Source organism: Enhydra lutris, unplaced genomic scaffold (genome assembly GCF_002288905.1).
Source record: "Enhydra lutris kenyoni isolate GAN:26980312 unplaced genomic scaffold, ASM228890v2 scaffoldscaffold2, whole genome shotgun sequence".
Taxonomy (NCBI): domain Eukaryota; kingdom Metazoa; phylum Chordata; class Mammalia; order Carnivora; family Mustelidae; genus Enhydra; species Enhydra lutris.
Window position 1 is genome coordinate 47,300,465 of NW_019154086.1, and position 19,423 is coordinate 47,319,887.

The 19,423-nt window shown below is 32.9% G+C and overlaps 1 protein-coding gene across 1 annotated transcript in view; it reads right to left on the bottom strand.

Annotated features, from left to right (window-relative positions):
• The window catches only part of LOC111150096 (syntaxin binding protein 5 like), a 416,035-nt gene that overhangs the window by 78,646 nt on the left and 317,966 nt on the right, over nt 1-19,423 (bottom strand). The window contains exon 21 of the mRNA XM_022507443.1: nt 1,871-1,936. Within this exon, the coding sequence (XP_022363151.1) occupies nt 1,871-1,936 (66 nt within the window). The remainder of the gene's footprint in view (nt 1-1,870; nt 1,937-19,423) is intronic.

Here is a 19,423-nt window from a genome sequence, read left to right on the forward strand (position 1 = left end):
GTGAGAGATAAATTGAAACTACATTGACAAATCCTTTTTTCCCTAACAGACTTACAAAATTTAAAAAAATGATAACCAATAAACATTGGTTTATTGATGTTATTAATAGAGGGAGAGAAAATTGGAAGAATTTATAAAGGTTAGACAGACATATACCCTTTGACTCAGCAGCTCCAAATTTAGGAATTTATCTTATACCTGTACACATTTAAAATGAAGAATGTACCAAGATTAGTCATAGCAGCATTGTTTGGCATGACATAAATTTGATAGTGAAATAAGTGTCCTTTAATTGGTGAAATGACTATATAAATTATAGTACATGCCTGCAATTAAATATAATACAAGTATAATGATTACTTTATGTAATCAAATGGAAAGACAAGATACATAGTAAACTGAAATAAGCAAAGTATAGTGAAATGCATATATTACTTGTGTGTAAAACAGGAAGTAAAAAAGAATGTTTGTCTTTTTGATTTGTTTGCAAACACAAACTAAAAGAATAAATAAGAAAATAACTTTATTTTTCAAAAGGATAGAGACAATGTATGAGGATGAATGGGAGGGAGAATTTAAATTCCATTTCTTTTTGACATTTGAACCCTATATTACTATTAAAATTCGAATTATGGATGATAATTTAAAGTGAAGTTATTTAAATGATGTAGAAAATTGAATCAAATCTTAGATTGAGCATGAGAAAATGTCAGGTAATATTTTAAGGAGATTAATTTTGTTACATGATATGCAAAATGAATTATAAGAGTGAGAGATGGATAGCAGAGACATCTGTTGAACATTTTTGTAATACTCTAAATGTGGAATAATAAATGCCTATGTTAGGATGGTGCAAATAGAAATACAAAAGAAAGGGTAATGTATGAGATTATGTTTAAAATAAAAGCAGTAAAATAAAGATTAAATAGATATGATTAAAACAAAAATTTTCATGGACACAACTAGATTCTACTTAGCCTACATTCCTGAAGAATAAGGATAAACAACCAACAACTCCTAAGACAGAAAACTGAAGAAATGTCACAGTTCTAAATGAATTTATAAAAGTTAAAATTAATTCCTTTTTAAAGTATTAAAGTTTTATATATTTGTGTGAAGTTAAAATAAAAAAACAATTTTCAATACTCTATGAAAACATATCTGTAGCTCATTATCACAGATATAACTAATATTTTTGGTGCTTAAAAATTTACATGTTACTATATATGCATTAGAGAAAAATCAGATAAATAAATTTAAAAAAATAAGCTAATTGTTCATAATCCTACCCCCCTACAATTTCTACTACTAACATTTTTTTCATACTTTAAAGACTTATTCCTAGGAATATTTATACTCACATTTTTTATATATTTTAGTGGGCTCATGTTTTATCTTGATGCTTTAGTTCCAGCATGTTATCATTTTTTCTTTTTTTTTTTTTCAATGAATATACATGTTTTCAAACTGTGATCCAGAGGTATGAACCAACGTCCAATGGTATCATATTCTCTGCACCTACAGTATTTATTTCCCACTTAATTCAACTCTAGCTATAAGAGGAAAGAGTTTCTGTGTATCATTACCAATTTTTACTTCACATTATTTATCTGTAAAAAAACCTTCCTTTAAAATGTCTTTAGAAGTACTACATTCATACCTCTGGTCTTAATTATTTGGAAGGCCAAAAATATTTTTAAAGACATTTATTTCTAATTGATTTTGGAATCAAATTTGTTTATGATTAAATTTCAGAAACTACATTACAATGACTAAAATTATGAATTTCACATAGTAAGAATTATGAAAATAAAGCAGTAGATTACTGCAGTGAATTACCAGAAGACTGAAAGTTACCATTCATGTTTACCTGAAGTGGGAGACTTGCAGCGCTCAAGTTCCAGGGAAACTGGACTGTCATTTAGCTCAGTTAAACCTGAAAATGAAATGATAATAAATGAGATGAATTTTGCTAACACTTTGTAGATAATTCCTATTCCTGAAAATTTAGAAAGGTTTTTCTTCCCCCTGTGAAAACTACTTTTGTAGTCTCATGTTATGACAAGGGTTCTGATAATTTGTTTCAACAAGTGATATCAGAAACAATAAGGAGCAATAACTAATAGAGATGCAAAAAAATAATTGAACATAATGGTAGAGAACTGTAAAATCTTTTTTATTTTCTTATATGAAATCATTACTTTAATAAATAACCTAAGTTTCACCTGAAAATAGACCAAAAATTATACAATTTATAATGGGTTTTAAAAAGGCCTAATCAAATTTTCTGCTTTCAAGAGAAACACTTACTGGCTTTTATAAAGAACATGAAAGGTATGCTACAAACTTTAAATATTATATTTAGTTATAAAAAGGTAGTATTGTGGGTTGCAGTGGGCAGAGGGGTAGGGAGAGGGTGGTGGGGTTATGGACATTGGGGATGGTATGTGCTATGGTGAGTGCTGTGAAGTGTGTAAGCCTGACAATTCACAGACCTGTACCCCTGGGGCTAATAATACATTATATGTTAATTTTTTTTAAAAAAGGTAGTATTGTGTAGTACATATTAAGTGATTTGTTTGATGGTATCAAATTCCTTCTTAAAATAAGCACTATATTTTTCTCTTTTTAAAATGTTCTATTATGTCACTGTACTGACATACCCAAGTATCTACTGACAAATACAAGGATAGGCACAATAGGTTAATAAACATTTTATATTCTCATTACTATGACATTCATAAAATATCCTTAATTATGGTTTTCCTATCCTTGTAGGAGATTCTTATATACTTTTTCTTTGTAAATAAATATTCAGAGTTTCTACTTTAATATAAATCCCCATACCCAGAAGTACTTAAGGGCTATTGTCAATTACCAAAACTATCTTTGTTCATATTCCTTGCCACCACCCTTTATGTAATATGTATGAATTAACTTCCTGTGGGTTCAAAAAAAATCATAGAATTTTAGAAAAAGTCTGCTGTGGTACTCTAGCCCAACTCTTATGTTTTACAGGTAAGAAACTGTCAGTTTGAAGATTTTAAATATTTAAGGTTACAGAACTAAGTTAATGCCAAAGCCTGAATAGAATTCTTTATATATTTAAGAGTCTTTTGTTAGAAGTAGGTATTGTGAATATTTTCTTCCCATATGAGACTTATCTTGTCATTTTCTTAATGAAAATGAAATCTTTTGATGATGAGAAGATTAGTTTCCTTAAAGGAAAATTTATCATTTTTTTCAAAATTCCTATATGAGTAATCTTTGCCTACTCCATGGTCATGAAGATATTGTTGTTTTCTGCAAGAAGCTTTTTAATATTCAGCTTTCATTTTTAGGACTATTTTCATCTCAAATTAATTTTGATTGTGGTGTAAAGAGATTAAGGTCCATTTCCCCCATATGTTTGTCCAGTTTTTTGCATCATTATTTGTTAAAAAGATTTTCCTTCCTTCATTGATTTTTATTAGTGTCTTAATAAAAAATAAATTGGCTACATAAGTATAGGTTTCTTTCTGGACTTTCACTGTTTAGTCATTGGTCTATTTGTCTATTTTTTTTTTTTTTACTACCACACTAATTAATGTACATTTATAGTACATCTTGAAGTCAGGTAGTAAAATCCTCCAACTTTGTTCTTTTCCAAGAGCTTTTTAATTATTTTAGATTCTTTGCATTTTTTAAAAAAATTTTATTTATTTGACAGAGAGATAGAGAGAGAGCACAAGTAGGCAAGAGAGAAGCAGGCTCTGCTGAGCAAGGAGTCCCATGCAGGGCTTGATCCCAGGACCCTGGGATCATGACCTGAGCAGAAGGCAGCCACTTAACCGACTGAGCCACCCAGGTGCTGCCGATTCTTTGCATTTCTAAATAAAGTTTAGAATCAGTTTGTTAATTTCTACAAAAAGATATGCCAACATTTTGTTGGACTGTAATAAATCCATAGATAATTTTAGCAGAGTAAACTTTTAAAAAATAGTCAGTCTCCCAACCCATAAACATGGTGTTCTCTCTTCATTTGAATGGTCTTAAATTTTTCTTTCTGTACCAGTTTGCAGATTTCAGTATAGAGATTTTGATCATGGGATTTTTCAAGCCTTCTATTTTCTTTTTTGTCTTCTACCTAGTTCTTGTATCATTATTCAAAGTGGAGTATTAAAATTTCTAATTGTCTTTCTCCCTTTAATCCTGTCAAGTATTGCTTCATGTACATCTTAGTTCTGTTGTTAGATGCATTGATGTTGATAATTGTTAAGTCTTGATGGATTGACCATTTTTCCATTTTAGATGTCTCTATTTCTAGTAACATCTTTTTTTGCTTTAAAATCTGTTTTGCCTGATATTAACTACAGCTTTTTTATGTTTGCTGTTTGCATGACCTTTTTCTATCCTTTTACTTTCAACCTATTTGTATCTTTATGCTTTATGCTCAGACAGCATAGAGTTAAATCTTCATTAAAAAAAAATCTAGTCCAACAATCTTTATCTTCTGATTGGATTGTTAAATCCATATTTAATGTTGTAATTGATATAGTTGGATTACATCTGTCATTTTACTTTAGGCTTTCTGTATGTCTCATGTCTTTTTTGTTCCTCTAATCTTCCTTTATTGCTATCTTTGGCATTAAGTAAGTATCTTCTGGTGCAATTTATTCATTTAATAATTCTGCCATATTTTTGAAGTTCTTTGTAATGGTTCTAAGACAACATATACATCTTAATTGACCAAAATCTACTTCAGATGTATATTAACTTAATTCCAGGGGGATATAAAAATGTTACTCTTTTTTGGCTCTATTTTCTCTTTCCCTTTTATGTCTATTATGTATAATACACATATATGTGTATTATAGTGGCATACATATTATATCCCTATGTGTTATAAAAACAACAAATTATAATTACTTCATATAACTTTGTTTTTTATAAAACCTGAGAGAAGGAAGAAAGCAAAACATTTATAAAGTTTGTGTATTAACTTTCTAATTTACCATTTCTAGCTCTCTTCATTTGTTGTGGTCAATCCAGGTGGTTTCATCAGCTTACTCAAATACAGCTTTGCTCCCATTACCTCCTTAGTGCTGTTATGTAAAAATATATTACAGTTCTAATGTTATAGGCTCAACAATACAATTTTATAAATATTATTTTATAAATGAGTCTTTAAATCAATTAAGACATGAAAAATGTGGATTTACACTATTTATAATTACATAATTACCTTAATAATGTACTTTTTTCCTTTGTGCGAATTCAAATTATTATCTAGTGTTTACCTCCTTACAGCCTGAGAAAATTTTCTTTAGTATTTCTTGTAAAGCATATCATTTTTTCATCTACATTTTTGAAAGATCATTTTGCTGAATATAAGATTCTTGGCTTTAGTTTTTTTCCTTTGAGCACTTTGATTGTCCTCCTGCTTCAGGCCTCCATTGTTTCTGATGAACTGTTAATCCTACTGGAGTTCTCCCATATGTGACAAGTCATTTTTCTATCAGTTCTTTCAAGACTTTCTTATTGTCTTTCAGCATTTTTACTATGATGTGTCTGGGTGTGGATGTCTTCATATTTATCCTATTTGAAGTTCACTGAGTTTTTGGACATATACATTAATGGTTTTCATCATATTTAGGAAGTTTTCTGCCACTATCTTTTTGAATATTTTTCTGCTTCTCTCCTCTCTCTCCTTCCAGTACTCATTATGGACATGTTGGTGCACTTAAGCTACCCTAAATTTTTTTCCTCTTCTTTAGAATGCACAGTTTCTATCAGTCTACCTTCAATTCTACCAGTTGCTGATTCTGTTTCTACCAGTTTGGGTTGACTGTTGAGTCCCTCTAGTGAATTTTTCTTTTCACATATTGTACTTGGTTCTTTTTTTCCTTTGACCCCATTCACTCATTTCACCCACCTTCCACTCTCTGCCTTTGGAAACCACCAGTCTGTCCTCTGTATTTTTGTACTCATTTTTGTTGTTCTTTATTCTTTTTTAGATTCCACATATAAGTGATATCATATGGTATTTGTTTTTGTCTTTTTTCACTTAGCTCTCAAGGTCCATCCATGTTGTTGCAAATGGCAAGATTTCCTTCTTTTTTATGGCTGAATAATAATCCATTGTGTGTGTGTGTGTGTGTGTGTGTGTAACTCAACTGTATTTTCTTTACTCGTTCATCCACTGATGGACACTTAGGTTGTTTCCATATCTTGGTTATTGTAAATAATGTTGCAGTGAACATGGGGGTGGCATTTATCTTTTTCAATTAAGTTTTTATTTCTTTGCATAGACACCCAGAAGAGAAATTGCTGGATCATATGGTAGTTCTATTTCTAATTTTTGAGGAAACTCCATATTGTTTTTCAGAATGGCTATACCAATTTACATTCCTACCATCAGTGCACAAAGGTTTCCTTATCTCTACATCCTTGCCAACACTTGTTATTTCTTGTCTTTTTAGTGATAGCCATTCTTTCCTTTTTTTTTTTTTTTTAAGATTTTATTTATTTATTTTACAGGGATCACAAGAAGGCAGAGAGGCAGGCAGAGAGGAAGGGTGGGTGGAGAAGCAGGCTCCCTGCTGAGCAGAGAGCCTGATGCGGGACTTGATCCCAGGACCCTGAGATCATGACCTGAGCTGAAGGCAGAGGCTTAACCCACTGAGCCACCCAGGTGCCCCTAGTGATGTCCATTCTAACAAGTGTCAGATGATATCTCATTTTGGTTTTGATTTGCATTTCTCTGATGATTAGTGATGCTGAGCACCTTTTCATGTACCTGTAGGCTATCTGCTTGTCTTTTTTGGAAAAAAAATCTGCTCAGATCGTCTGCTCATTTTTTACTTGGAATTTTCTTTTCTTGCCATTGAGTGGCATAAATTCCTTATATATTTTGGATATTAAACCTTTATCAGATATATGATATTTAAATATTTTCTCCCATTTAATGGATTGCCTTTTCATTTTGTTTATGTTTTCCTTTGGTCTGCAGAAGTTTTTAGTTTGATACTGTCCTACTTACTTTTGTTTTTGTTGCCTTTGCTTTTAGTGTCAAATCCAAAAAATTATTGCCAACACCGAGTCAAGGAATGTACTGGCTACATTTTGTTCTAGTATTTTTATGTTTTTGTATCTTATGTTCCACTCTTAAATCCACTTTGAGTTAATTCTTGTGAATGGTGTAAGATAGTTCTGTTTGCTTCTTTTTCTAACTTTGGTCTCTTTGTTGATATTCTCTATTTGATGAGACATTATCATCATAGTTTCCCTTCTTTAAGCATGGTGTCTTTGGCTCCTTAAAAATTTTTCATGGCTGGGTGCCTGGGTGGCTCAGTTGGTTAAGCGACTGCCTTCAGCTCAGGTCATGATCCTGGAGTCCCGGGATCGAGTCCCGCATCAGGCTCCCAGCTCCACGGGGAGTCTGTTTCTCCCTCTGACCTTCTCCTCGCTCATGTTCTCTTTCACTGTCTCTCTCTCTCTCTCAAATAAATAAATAAAATAAAATAAATTTTTTTTCATGGCTGCTATGAGATTAAATCCAACATCTGGGCCCTCTTAGAGGCAATTTCTGTTGTCTTGTTTTTCTGGTAAATGAGTCACACTTTCCTGTTTCATTGCATGTCTTATAATATTTTGTTGATAACTAGACATTTTACAGTACAGTAATTCTGGATATTGATTACTGATGCCCCCCCCCGTCCCCCTAGGTTTTTTTGTTTGTTTGTTTGCTTGTTTAATGACTGGGCTAGACTATTTTAGTGAAGTTTATTTCCCTTCATTGTGAAGACTTTGATGTTGCTTATCAGAGGGCGTAAACTTCAGTGTGTATACAGTCACCCTGGGATAGCAATAGTTTTAAAAGTGGTCTCCTTATCTCTTTCCCTGGTCTCTCTGTTGATACCAAATCCAGCTATCAAATATCACAGTCACAGCCAGGTGAATGTTTGTTTTTGACAATGCCCCAGGATATATATATTACTCAATATTCTAATCCAATTTAGGCAGAGGCCATATATGAAGCCAGTCTTCAAGGTTTGTTCATATCTCAGGAGGGGTATTAGTTGTCTCTTTGTTCTCATGGGTGAGCAGCTCACCTATGGTCTAGCTGGTTACTCTTAATTAAGAAGTGCTACCAGCGTCTTATTTGATTTCCACCAAATACGTTATTGGTTTTGAAGCATCCTTAGGCTTGAACTTCCCCAAATTGTTTTTCAATAAAGCTAGTTTCTTTGGGGAGAGCTTCAGAGTTCTCTGTCTTATAGACTGCCTTTTCCTCTGGGCAAAACCTCTGAGCCACAAGTCTGGATTCTGGGCAGGTATGGTAACTCTGGCCTTCCCAGATTTACTTTTCTGGCATGAAACATTTATTCTCTGAGCAAGCTGAGTGAGAGCAGTCAGGGACTCAGCATTTTGGCTTGCTATGGTTGAGGTGGACATTTTGTCCTATGACTGGGGCATTGACAGGGGAGGGGAGCCTTTGACATTTTGGCCACACTCACCAGGAATTTGTCCTTTTCAACTTGCAGTTGGAGGGGATGAGAAATGCTGGCAACCTGAGGGCAGGAGAGGTACAAAGCAAGTTGTGGCTCAGTGTCAAAGAGTCACTTTTTGCCAAGTGTCAGATTTTTTTGAATAAATGTTTCTTTCTTTTCTATCTCCTCTTAAGACAATTTCCAGAGATTTCAAGTAATTATTTTGTTAAAAAAATAGTTTTCACTGGTTTTATGTTTTCTCTGGAGAATATGTCCATGGTGTTCCTCAAGATGCCATTTGGAAGTCTATCCTATACCTGGTATTTTAAAAAATAAATACACTTCTTAATTGTTTCCTTTTATTATATAGAAAGATAATTGACTTTGTATACTGTGTACTCTTCAGTGTTGCTAAATTCACATACATTTTTTATAGCTTTTTGTAGATGCCTTTGGATTTCTTCAATATACGATAATATCATTGGCCAATAAAGTTAAATATTTTCTTTGTAAACCTTAAACATATTATTTTTTATCTTGCTTTTGCACTAGGTCATCAAAGACAATGTTGAACAAAGGGAATGAGAGTGGACATCATTGTGTTGTTACCAATTTTAGTGGAAAACATCCAATATTCCACAATTAAGAATGATGTTATTTGTAGGATTTTCATTGATGGTCTTTATTCATTTGTAGAACTATTCTATTCCTTGTTTTCCAGTGATTATTTTAAAGAAGTGTCAACTGATAACAATTTTTTTTTGCATGTATTGAGGTGATACAATTTTCTCCTCTATTTTGTTAATCAGGTGTTCTGCATTGATTGGTTTTCAAATATTAAACTTATATTCCTTGGATAAATCTACATTGGCAATCTTTCTTATGTATGTTTGTCTTCCATTTGCTAATATTTCATATTTGATTTTTGCATCTATGCTCATAAGTGAGATGGGCCTATACTTTTCCTTTGGTTTGTCAAGTTTTAGTTTTTACATTGTGCTGGCTTCAGATAAGCAGTTGGAAAGATTTCCTTTTTTTCTTTTTTCTATTCCCTAAAGCTGTTTGCATAAGATTAGTGTTATTTCCTCCTTAAATGTTTGATAGAATTAATTAGTGAAGTTATTTGAAGACTGCAGTTTTCTTGTTGTGGGTAATTTTTTAAAAAATATTTTATTTATTTATTTATTTATTTATTTATTTATTTAAGAGAGATACAGAGAGAAAGCAGAGGGAGAAGCAGGCCCCTGTTGAGCAGGGAACCCATCTGGGGGCTGGATCCCAGGATTGTGGGATCAAGAACCAAGCCAAAGGCAGATGTTTAACTGAGTGAGCCACCTAGGCACCCATGGGTATTTAATTTTGAATTCAAATTTTTTTAAAAGATAGGAAGCTATTTATATTTTCCAGTGTGTTTGGTGTCAGTTTTTATAATTTTTTCCTTTAAGAAGTCTCTTAATTTTACCTATTCTGTCCATTTATAGACATATAGTTGTTCCTAGTCTTTATTATTTTTAATGTTTATAGAAAATTCGTAGTAATGCCCTCTTTTTCATTTGTTATTTACTTTTTTTCTTCTTGATCAGTCTTACTAGGGTTTCATAGATCTTAGTAGTTTCTTTGAAGTTGTGATATTGATTAAAGATTAAGATCTTGTGTTTTTGTTGATCTCCTCTATTGTTTGCCCTCTATTTCATTCACTTTTGTCTTTATTCCCTTCCTTCTGTTTACTTTGTGTTACACTGCTCTTTTTTAGTGTTTCAACAAAGTTTCGATTATTGATTTGATATAATTTCTTTTCTAATATATGCACTTATGTTCCAAATTTTCCCTTAAATACTATTTAAGCAACATCTTACAAATTTTGGTATTTTGTGTTTATACTTTCAGTTCAAAAATACTTTAAAACTGGGGTGCCTGGGTGGCTCAGTGGGTTAAAGCCTTGGCCTTCGGCTCAGGTCAGGATCCCAGGGTCCTGGGATTGAGCCCCACATCGGGCTCTCTGCTCAGCAGGGAGCCTGCTTCCCCTTCCTCCCTCTCTCTGCCAGCCTCTCTGCCTACTTGCAATCTCCCTCTGTCAAATAAATAAATAAAATCTTAAAAAAAAATATTTTAAAACTGAGGCACCTGTTGCTTGGTGGGTTGTCTGCTTCTCCCTCTCCCCTGCTTGTGCTCTATTTCTCTCTCGCTTACTCTCTCTCAAAAAAATAAATGAAATCTTTAAAAAAAAATCTTTAAAGTTTCCCTGTGATTTGTTTTTTAAGTCATGAGATTCCTAGTTTCCAAATATTTGGGGATTTTAAGACATATTTCTGTTAATAATTTCTAACTTATTTTTTTTTTATGACCAGAGAACATATTCTGCTTGATTTCAGTCCTTTAGAATCCATTATACATGTGAATATTCCCTGTCTACTTTTAAAAAAGGCATATTTTCCTTTGATTGGTGTAGGCATCTATTGACTTCAGTTAGGTCAATTTGGTGAAGAGAGTTGCTTAACAGTTTTATACACAACAATTTCTGTCTATTTATTTAATCAGTTACTGAGGAGAAATGATGAATTCCCAGCTATGATTGTAGGTTTGTCTGTTTCTTTCCTTCATTTCCTTTTTTGCTTTCTATATTTTGAATATCTCTTATTAGGTCTGTACTTGCATAGGATTTTTATACCTTTCCGATAAAGTGATTCTTTTATAATTTAGAACTGCCTATCTCCTTGCTTTGAAGTCTACTTTATCTTATAGTTACATCAGCTTTCTTGAGGTTAGGGTTTTGATAAAATTATTTTTCCCTTCTTTTACTTTCAAAACATGCAGCTCTTATAAACAACATATAGTTGGGTCCTTTTTTTAAATATATATTATTTCACAAGTTCTGCCTTTTTGTGGGGGGCTTTGCTCCATTTACATTGGTGTTTGCTCCATTTACATTTAGCATAATATAATCATTGATATAGTTAGGTTTACATCTATCATTTTTTTTCAGTTTGCCTTTCTGTTCTTTTTTCCACTATTTCTCTTTTCCGTCCTTTGAGAAAAACAAATATATTTTAAAATATTCTATTTTATCTTCTCTTTGGCTACTTAACTACACCTCAGTTTTATTTATTTATTTTTAAATTAGTTCTAGGGATTATGATATGCATCTATAATTCTCACAATCTACTTTTAATTATTGTACCATTTCTCTTATAATGAAAGAAACTTATAACATTATGTCTTTCCCATCCTTTGTTACTGTTGTCATATATTTTTCTTCTACGTGTTGTAAACCCCATAATACAATTAGTTTTTAATTCAAAAATTAAATGAACTCAGGGATTTTAAGAAAAGACAAAATAATCTTTTATATTTACCCACATAGTTATTCTTCACAATGTTTTTCATTCTTACTATATATCTAAATGTCTGTCTGGTATTATTTCCTTCAGCTTAAAAACCTCCTTTACTGTATCTTATTGTACAGATCTGCCAACAACAAATTTACTTACCTTTATTTTTTAGGTTTTTTTTTTTAATGACTTTATTTATTTATTTATTTGACAGAGAGAGAGAGAGAGAGACAGTGAGAGAGGGAATACAAGCAGGGGGAGTGGAAGAGGGAATGGGAGAGGGAGTGGGAGAGGGAGAAGGAGGCTTTCTGCTGAGCAGGAAACCCAATGAGGGGCTTGATCCCAGGACTCTGGGATCATGACTTGAGCTGAAGGGAGACAACGCATGAGCAACCCAGGAGCCCCTATTTACCTTTATTTTAAAATATTTTTACTAAATGTAAACTCTAGCTTTTCCTATTCTTTGCAGTCCATCCATCTATAGAAGGGCCACTTTTTTCTGCATCTGTGCCCAGTCACTTGTCCCAGGTATGGAAGTACCTACAGCTTTCTGCTTATCTACAAGTGGTTCTTTTCACTCTGGAATTCATTCAATCAAGACTTTCTTGAATCCACCACTTTTTAATATATCCATAGAAAATTATGTTTTTAATTTTATCATCATAAAATTCATCATCATTATAAAAGTCATCATTGTTGTTCCCATGAAAGTGAATTTTCATGTCTTTCAACATCCTATCTGGATCCCTCACTTTTATTTTATATCTTGGAAATACTGTGAAAGCTGGATTGAAGATATGGAAGACCAAAAGGGTTAAAACTAGTGAGATTGATTAATCCATTACTGATACTAGTAGGTATCCAATGAAATGCTCAGAGTACACGCCAAATGTGCTTTTCCCAAGATTATAGTGAGATTTCTCAAAGAGATTTCCCAAAGATAAGGTGGAGAAAGTTATGTCTGATATGTACATATAGTAAAACAAATTGACTAAACTTGGAAGATTTATACAGTGATTCATTAGAAAATATATAATAAATCCTGGTTGAGAACAGATACAGAAATTTTGTGGGAAATCACTGAATATCAGAGGACAAAACTCTTTTGGTTATAGTGAATTATATCAACTTTTATTTAAAATTTCTAAGAGTATAGAATTGACCCTTGTGTAACAAGGGTTTAAACTGTATGGCTCTACTTTCACATGAATTTTTTCAATATATACAGTATAATGCTACAAATGTATTCTCCTTTCCTCATTTGCTTAATAATATTTAGTGGACTTTATTGTAAGAATACAGTATATAATACATATAACATGCAAAATATGGTTGGAAAGGCTTTTGGTCAATAGTAGGCTATTAGTAGTTAAGTTCCTGGGGAGTCAAAAGTTAAACACAGAGTTTTGACTGCACAAGCACCAACTTCTAACCTTACACTGTTTAAGGGTCTCCTGTATACCTTTAATGTATCTTAGTGTATAATATGATTAAGATAGTATTTGAAGTAACAGCTTGTGAAAGTTAAATAAAATATCAGTATTTTTTAGGGGACTAGTACCCAGTATGCAAGTGTCTCTATGCATATAACTAGTATACACTTTGGGGGATTTTCTAACCAAATTATGATTTACCAAATAAATGTTCTGGTATGAATATTTTCCAGTATGATTGACATTTCTGTGAGATAATTTTTTTTGTTATAGAATAGTATATTGTAGGATGTTTACTGGCATTCTACTTATTAGATGTCAGTAGAGTACCCCTCCCCTAATTGTGAAGGCCATAAATATCTCCCCACATTGACAAATATTCCTGTCAGGGACAAAAATCATTCCTGGTTGAGCACCACTACTGTTTAATTATATTAGTTTGTTTTACTTGTTTGACTCACACTGAGATTACTAACTAAATTCTAGTTTTACTTGTTTGACTCACACTGAGATGACTAACTAAATTCTAGAAAACTCACATATATTACTAAGTAATAACTCCCCTACTTTTTTTTCTTTGTTCATTTTGTTTAAAAGAAGAAACCTTATATTTTATCTACTACAGTTCAATAAAGTTGCTTTCTGGCACAAAGTTTTGAGGTTAAAAAAATTTACACTGTAAAACTGATTTCAAAAAGAAAGGAAACTTACTAAAATATAGATCTGTAAATCAGAGATATGAGAGCCACTTGTTTAACGAATCACACGTTTTTTAATTTATCCCCCATTCTATAGATCTTTCCTTTTCTTTTATGTACCTATTACAATAACGAAAGCCTCCTATTAACTAATCTTTGTACATATGTTCTGATTCCCATCCCCTATCACTTTCTTAAGGATTTTGCTCCTTAGGAATCCCTTCTCTCCCTTATCATCAATCTCTCTTTCTCTAGGTATCATTCTGTATTCACCTTAACTTTAAAAATATGCTCTTTATCTAAAATGAAAGCACAAATATTTCTTCCTCTTAACCCTTTATTCCAGTCCAGGTACTCACCTATTTTTCTCCACCCCTTCATAAGACATCTTAAAAAAGTTATCTACTTGTTCTGTTTCCTCACTTGCCATTCTTCTAATATAATTTTGGTTTCTATCCCAATACTTTTCCCTAACTACTTTTTAAAGAGTCACAGAGCAAAACCCACTAGTCATTCTTCTAAACTTATCCTATTTTTCCTGTCTGCAGCATTTAACATGGCTAACCATTTCCTGAAACACTCCCCTTTATTTTGGGTTCTACAAGAGTCTCCCCATTTTTTTCTCTTCTCTCTGGCAAGTCCTCTGTGCCAGCTGCTTCTCTTCCTTTGAAATTTAAATGTTGAAATTCCTGATGTCTCTATCCATAATCCTCCTCTTCCCTCCCACTCTTCTTCTTCTCTCCCCTACCTAGGTAATTTCATTTATTCCCATGTCATTAGACACTATCTGTATGCTGAAGACTCAAATTATAGCACCGATATTCAGATTTGTTTACTTGTCCACTTGACATCTTCACTTGGACAAATGACAGACATACCATAATTTAACATATCTAAAACTGAAATATTCTTCCTTATTACCATGCTCAACCCTAACCCTAGCTTCATCTTTGTATCGTGACACAATCTGTGTCAATTAGTTCAAGCCCAAATCTTGGAAGAATCTTTGATTCCATTCTCTGATCTTCCACATTGAATTATAATTAGTAGCTCTGTAAGTTCTAATGATTTTTGGACCTATCCTTTTTCTACAATAACATTGCTAAAACCCTAGTTAAAGCCACTTTCTTTTCTTGCCTGGAATATAACACTGGCCTCCTAAATGGTATGCTAGCTTTTTTTTCTTTTTTCTTTTTGTCCCACAATAATTTCTTCACGCAGCAATGTGAATGATATTTTTAAGACATAAAACATATCATTCCTCTGCTTAAAATAAAATGGAATTTCTTATAATTGACTCAGAAACATGTATAATCATGTCCCCGCTCATATAGTCATTAAAATCTTAACTCATTTTTTTTTTTTCTCAACAGCTTTCTACTACACTCCTAGATTCCTTGGCCTTCTATTTCTAGAAGATAGGTCTTTACCACCTTAGAGCCTTCTTATAGGGTGTTAACTGCTTGGAATATACTGCTCCCTGCTGGTTATGTGGCTAATTCTTTTTTGAAGAAAGCTTTATTGAGGTTTAATTTATATGTTTATAAAGTATATGATTTGATAAATTTTGACATACACATATACCTGTGAAACCATCTCCACAATCAAGATAATAAATATATCCCTCATGCCCAAGAGTTTGTGTCTTTTTGTAACCTTCCTTCCAGCCCTTCCCGTAAGTGCCCCTTTCCATCCCCAGGCAACCACTGATCTGCTCTCTGTCACTATACATTAGTTTTCATTTCCTAGAATTTTATATTAATGACCATACAATATGCACCCTTTTTTGCCTGGGTTCTTTAACTCAGTGTAATTATTCTGAGATTCATCCATGGTACAATACTTCTCAAGAGCACACTCGTAGGGGGAAAAAAAAGAAGGCATACCATAAGAGACTATAAAGAACAAACTGAGGGTTGCTGGGGAGATGTGGAAGGGGGAGAATGGGGTAATTGGGTGATGGGCATTAAGGAGGGCACTTGTGATGAGCATTGGGTGTTATATAATTGATCTCAAATTCTACTCCTGAAACTAATTTTACACTATATGCTAACTAAATTTTTTTTTAAGATTTCATTTATTTATTTGACATACAGAGATCACAAGTAGGCAGAGAGGCAGGCAGAGACAGAGAGGAGGCAGGCTCCCTGCTGAGCAGAGGGCCCAATGCGGGGCTTGATCCCAGGACCCCGAGACCATGACTTGAGCCGAAGGCAGAGGCTTAACCTACTGAGCCACCCAGGCACCTCCGCTAACTAAAATTTAAATAAAACTTGAAACATTTAAAAAAAGGAAATAATACTTTCCTTTTCATTGCTTAGGAAACAGCTGAATGGATATAAAAAATTTGTTTATCTATTTACCTAATGTGGAGATTTTAGTTATTTTTGACTACTACGAATGTTTCAGTGTTTGGTTGCTATGAATGTCTTTGTATTGGCATAAGCTTTCCTGGGGTAAATAAATATAAAATGATCACCTCATATTATAAATGTATGTTTAAATCTTGAAGAACCTGCCAACTAAGGTAGAATGGGAGAGCTCTGTTTCTTCCACTTTTTGCCAATACCTGGTATGATCAATCTTTTTAAATTTTAGCCCCTCTAACAGATGTATAATGATATCTCATTGTAGTTTTAATTTGATTTTCCTAATCTCATTGTAGTTTTAATTTGATTTTCCTAATGATGAATGTTGAGTATCTTTTCATATGCTTATTTTTAGTGTTTACTTCTTTAATTTGTTGATTGAATTATAACAAAGGTCCATCATTACATTTCCCAAATATTCCCTGTTCAGTCATTTTTGACATTTAGTTAGATTTGATTTTCTAAATGTTTCCCTTTATTTTTCAAGTTTTTTAAAATTCCAGTTAGTTAACATACAGTATAATATTAGTTTCAGGTATAGAATTTAGTGATTCATCACTTACATACAACACTCAGTGTTCATCACAAGTGCCCTCCTTGACCCATCACCCATTTAAGCCATCTTCCCTCCCAAGCTCCCCCTCCAGTAACTCTCAGTTTGTTTTCCATAGTTAGGAGTCTGTTTTATGGTTTTATTCTTTTTTTTTTTTTAAATCCCCTATGTTCATCTGTTTTGTTTCTTAAATTCCACATATGAGTGAAATCATATGGCATTTGTTTTTCTCTGACCTATTTCCCCCTTAACATAATACACTCTAGCTCCATCCACATCATTGCAAATGCAAGATTTCATTCTTTTTGATGGCTGAGTAATAGTCCATTGTACATATATACCGCATCTTTATCCATTCATCAGTTGATAGACATTTGGGCTCTTTCCATAATTTGGCTATTGTTGATGTTATAAACATTGAGGTGCATGTATCCCTTTGAATCAGTATTTTTGTGTCCTTTGGGCAAATCCCTAGTAATGCTGGACCTAGTAATTGCTAGACCATAGGGTAGTTCTATTTTTATTTTTTCTATTCTATTTTTATTTCTATTTCTGTTTTATTTCTATTCTATTTTTAACTTTTTGAGGAACCTCCATACTGTTTTCCACAGTGGCTGTATCAGTTTATATTCCCGTAAGCAGTGTAAGAAGCTTCCCTTTTCTCTATATTCTTGCCAACACTTGTTGTTTCCTGTGTTAATTTTAGTCATTTTGACAGGTGTGAGGTGGTATCTCTTTAGAGTTTAGTTTTGACTTGTATTTCCCTGATGATGAGTGATGTTGAGTATCTTTTCATGTGTCTGTTAACCATCTGGATGTCTCTTTTGGAAAAATGTCTATTCATGTCTTCTGTCCATTTTTTAACTAGATTATTTGCTTTTGGGTGTTGAATTTTATAAGTTCTTTATCGATTTTTGGATATTAACCCTTTATCATAGATGTCATTTGTGAATATCTTCTCCCATTCTGAAGGTTTTCTTTTAGTTTTGTTGTTTCCTTCACTGTTCGTATGCTTACTTATTATTAGTGTATCTTCTTTTGTGAACTGTTTATTCAATTTTTTTGCCCATTTTTTATTGGGTTGTTTGCTTTATCATTGAGTTTTTAGAACTTTAAAAGTATATTTCAGATACAAATCCCTTATAAGATGTATGCATTGCAAATATTCTCTCCTGGTCTGTGGCGTAACTTTTCATTCTCATAACAGTGTCATTTGAAGAGTAGAAATTTTTACTTTTAAAGAAGTCCAATGTAGTCATATGTTCTTGTATGAAGTATGTTATTGGTATGTTATTTAAAAACCTTTTGTGTAACCCAGTGTCACAAAAATCTCCTTTTTTATAAATTTATAATTTTAGATTTTATTCTTAGTTTTTAATTTTATTTTATAATTTTAGATTTTATATTAAGGCTCATGATCTATTTATAAGTTAATTAAAAAATTTACCACAAAGTATTGATCAAAATTGATTTTTTACACAAGGATATCCAGTTGTTTAAATACCACTTGTAGGAAAGATTCTCATTTCTCTACTTACTTGCCTTTGCATCTCTGTCAAAAATCAGCTGTTCATATATGTGTGGGTGTATTTCTGAAGTCTCTATTAAGTTTCATTGATCTATTTGTGTTTGGACCAACATTAAACTATTCATTAACGCCAATTTTATTTTATTTTTTAAGTCTTGAAACAAGGTAGAATTGGTCTTCCAACATTGTTCCTTTTCAGAAGCTGTTTTGGCTCCAAATCTTTTACCTTTCTGTATGGACTTTAGAATCAGTTTGTCAATTTCTATTAAAAGCCTCCCTGGCGCCTGGGTGGCTCAGGTGGTTGGATGTCTGCCTTTGGCAAAGGTCACGATCCCAGGGTCTTGGGATTGAGTCCTGCATTTGGCTCCTTGCTTGGCAGGGAGCCTGCTTCTTCCTCTGCTGCAGCTCCCCCTGCTTGTGCTCTTTCCCCCTCTATCAAATAAATGGATAAAATCTTAAAAAAAAAAAAAAGGTCTCCTCGATATTTATTGGAATTGTATTGAATTACAGATCAATTTGGAGAGAAGTGACATCTTAATATTGAGTCTTCTGAAACATTAACATGGTGTAATTCTTCATTTTGGAGGGGTATTCTTTCACTTCTCTCAGCAATGTTCTCTGGTTTTCAGTGTATAGGTCTTTGATATCTGTTGTCTTACTACAGCTAAGTGTTTCATATATTTGATGCCATTATAAATGATATTTTCAAATTTCAATTTCAGGTTGTTGTTGTGGGTATGTAGAAATAAAATGATTTTTGTACATTGACCATATATCCTGCACTTTGTTAAACTCATTTATTAATTTAATTTTATTTTATTTTTTTATTTTTTATTTTTTAAGATTTTATTTATTTATTTGACAGAGAACACAAGTAGGCAGAGAGGCAGGCAGAGAGAGAGGAGGAAGCAGGCTCCCTGCTGAGCAGAGAGCCCGATGCGGGGCTCGATCCCAGGACCCTGAGATCATGACCTGAGCCGAAGGCAGTGGCTTTAACCCACTGAGCCACCCAGGTGCCCCTCATTTATTAATATTAGAAGTT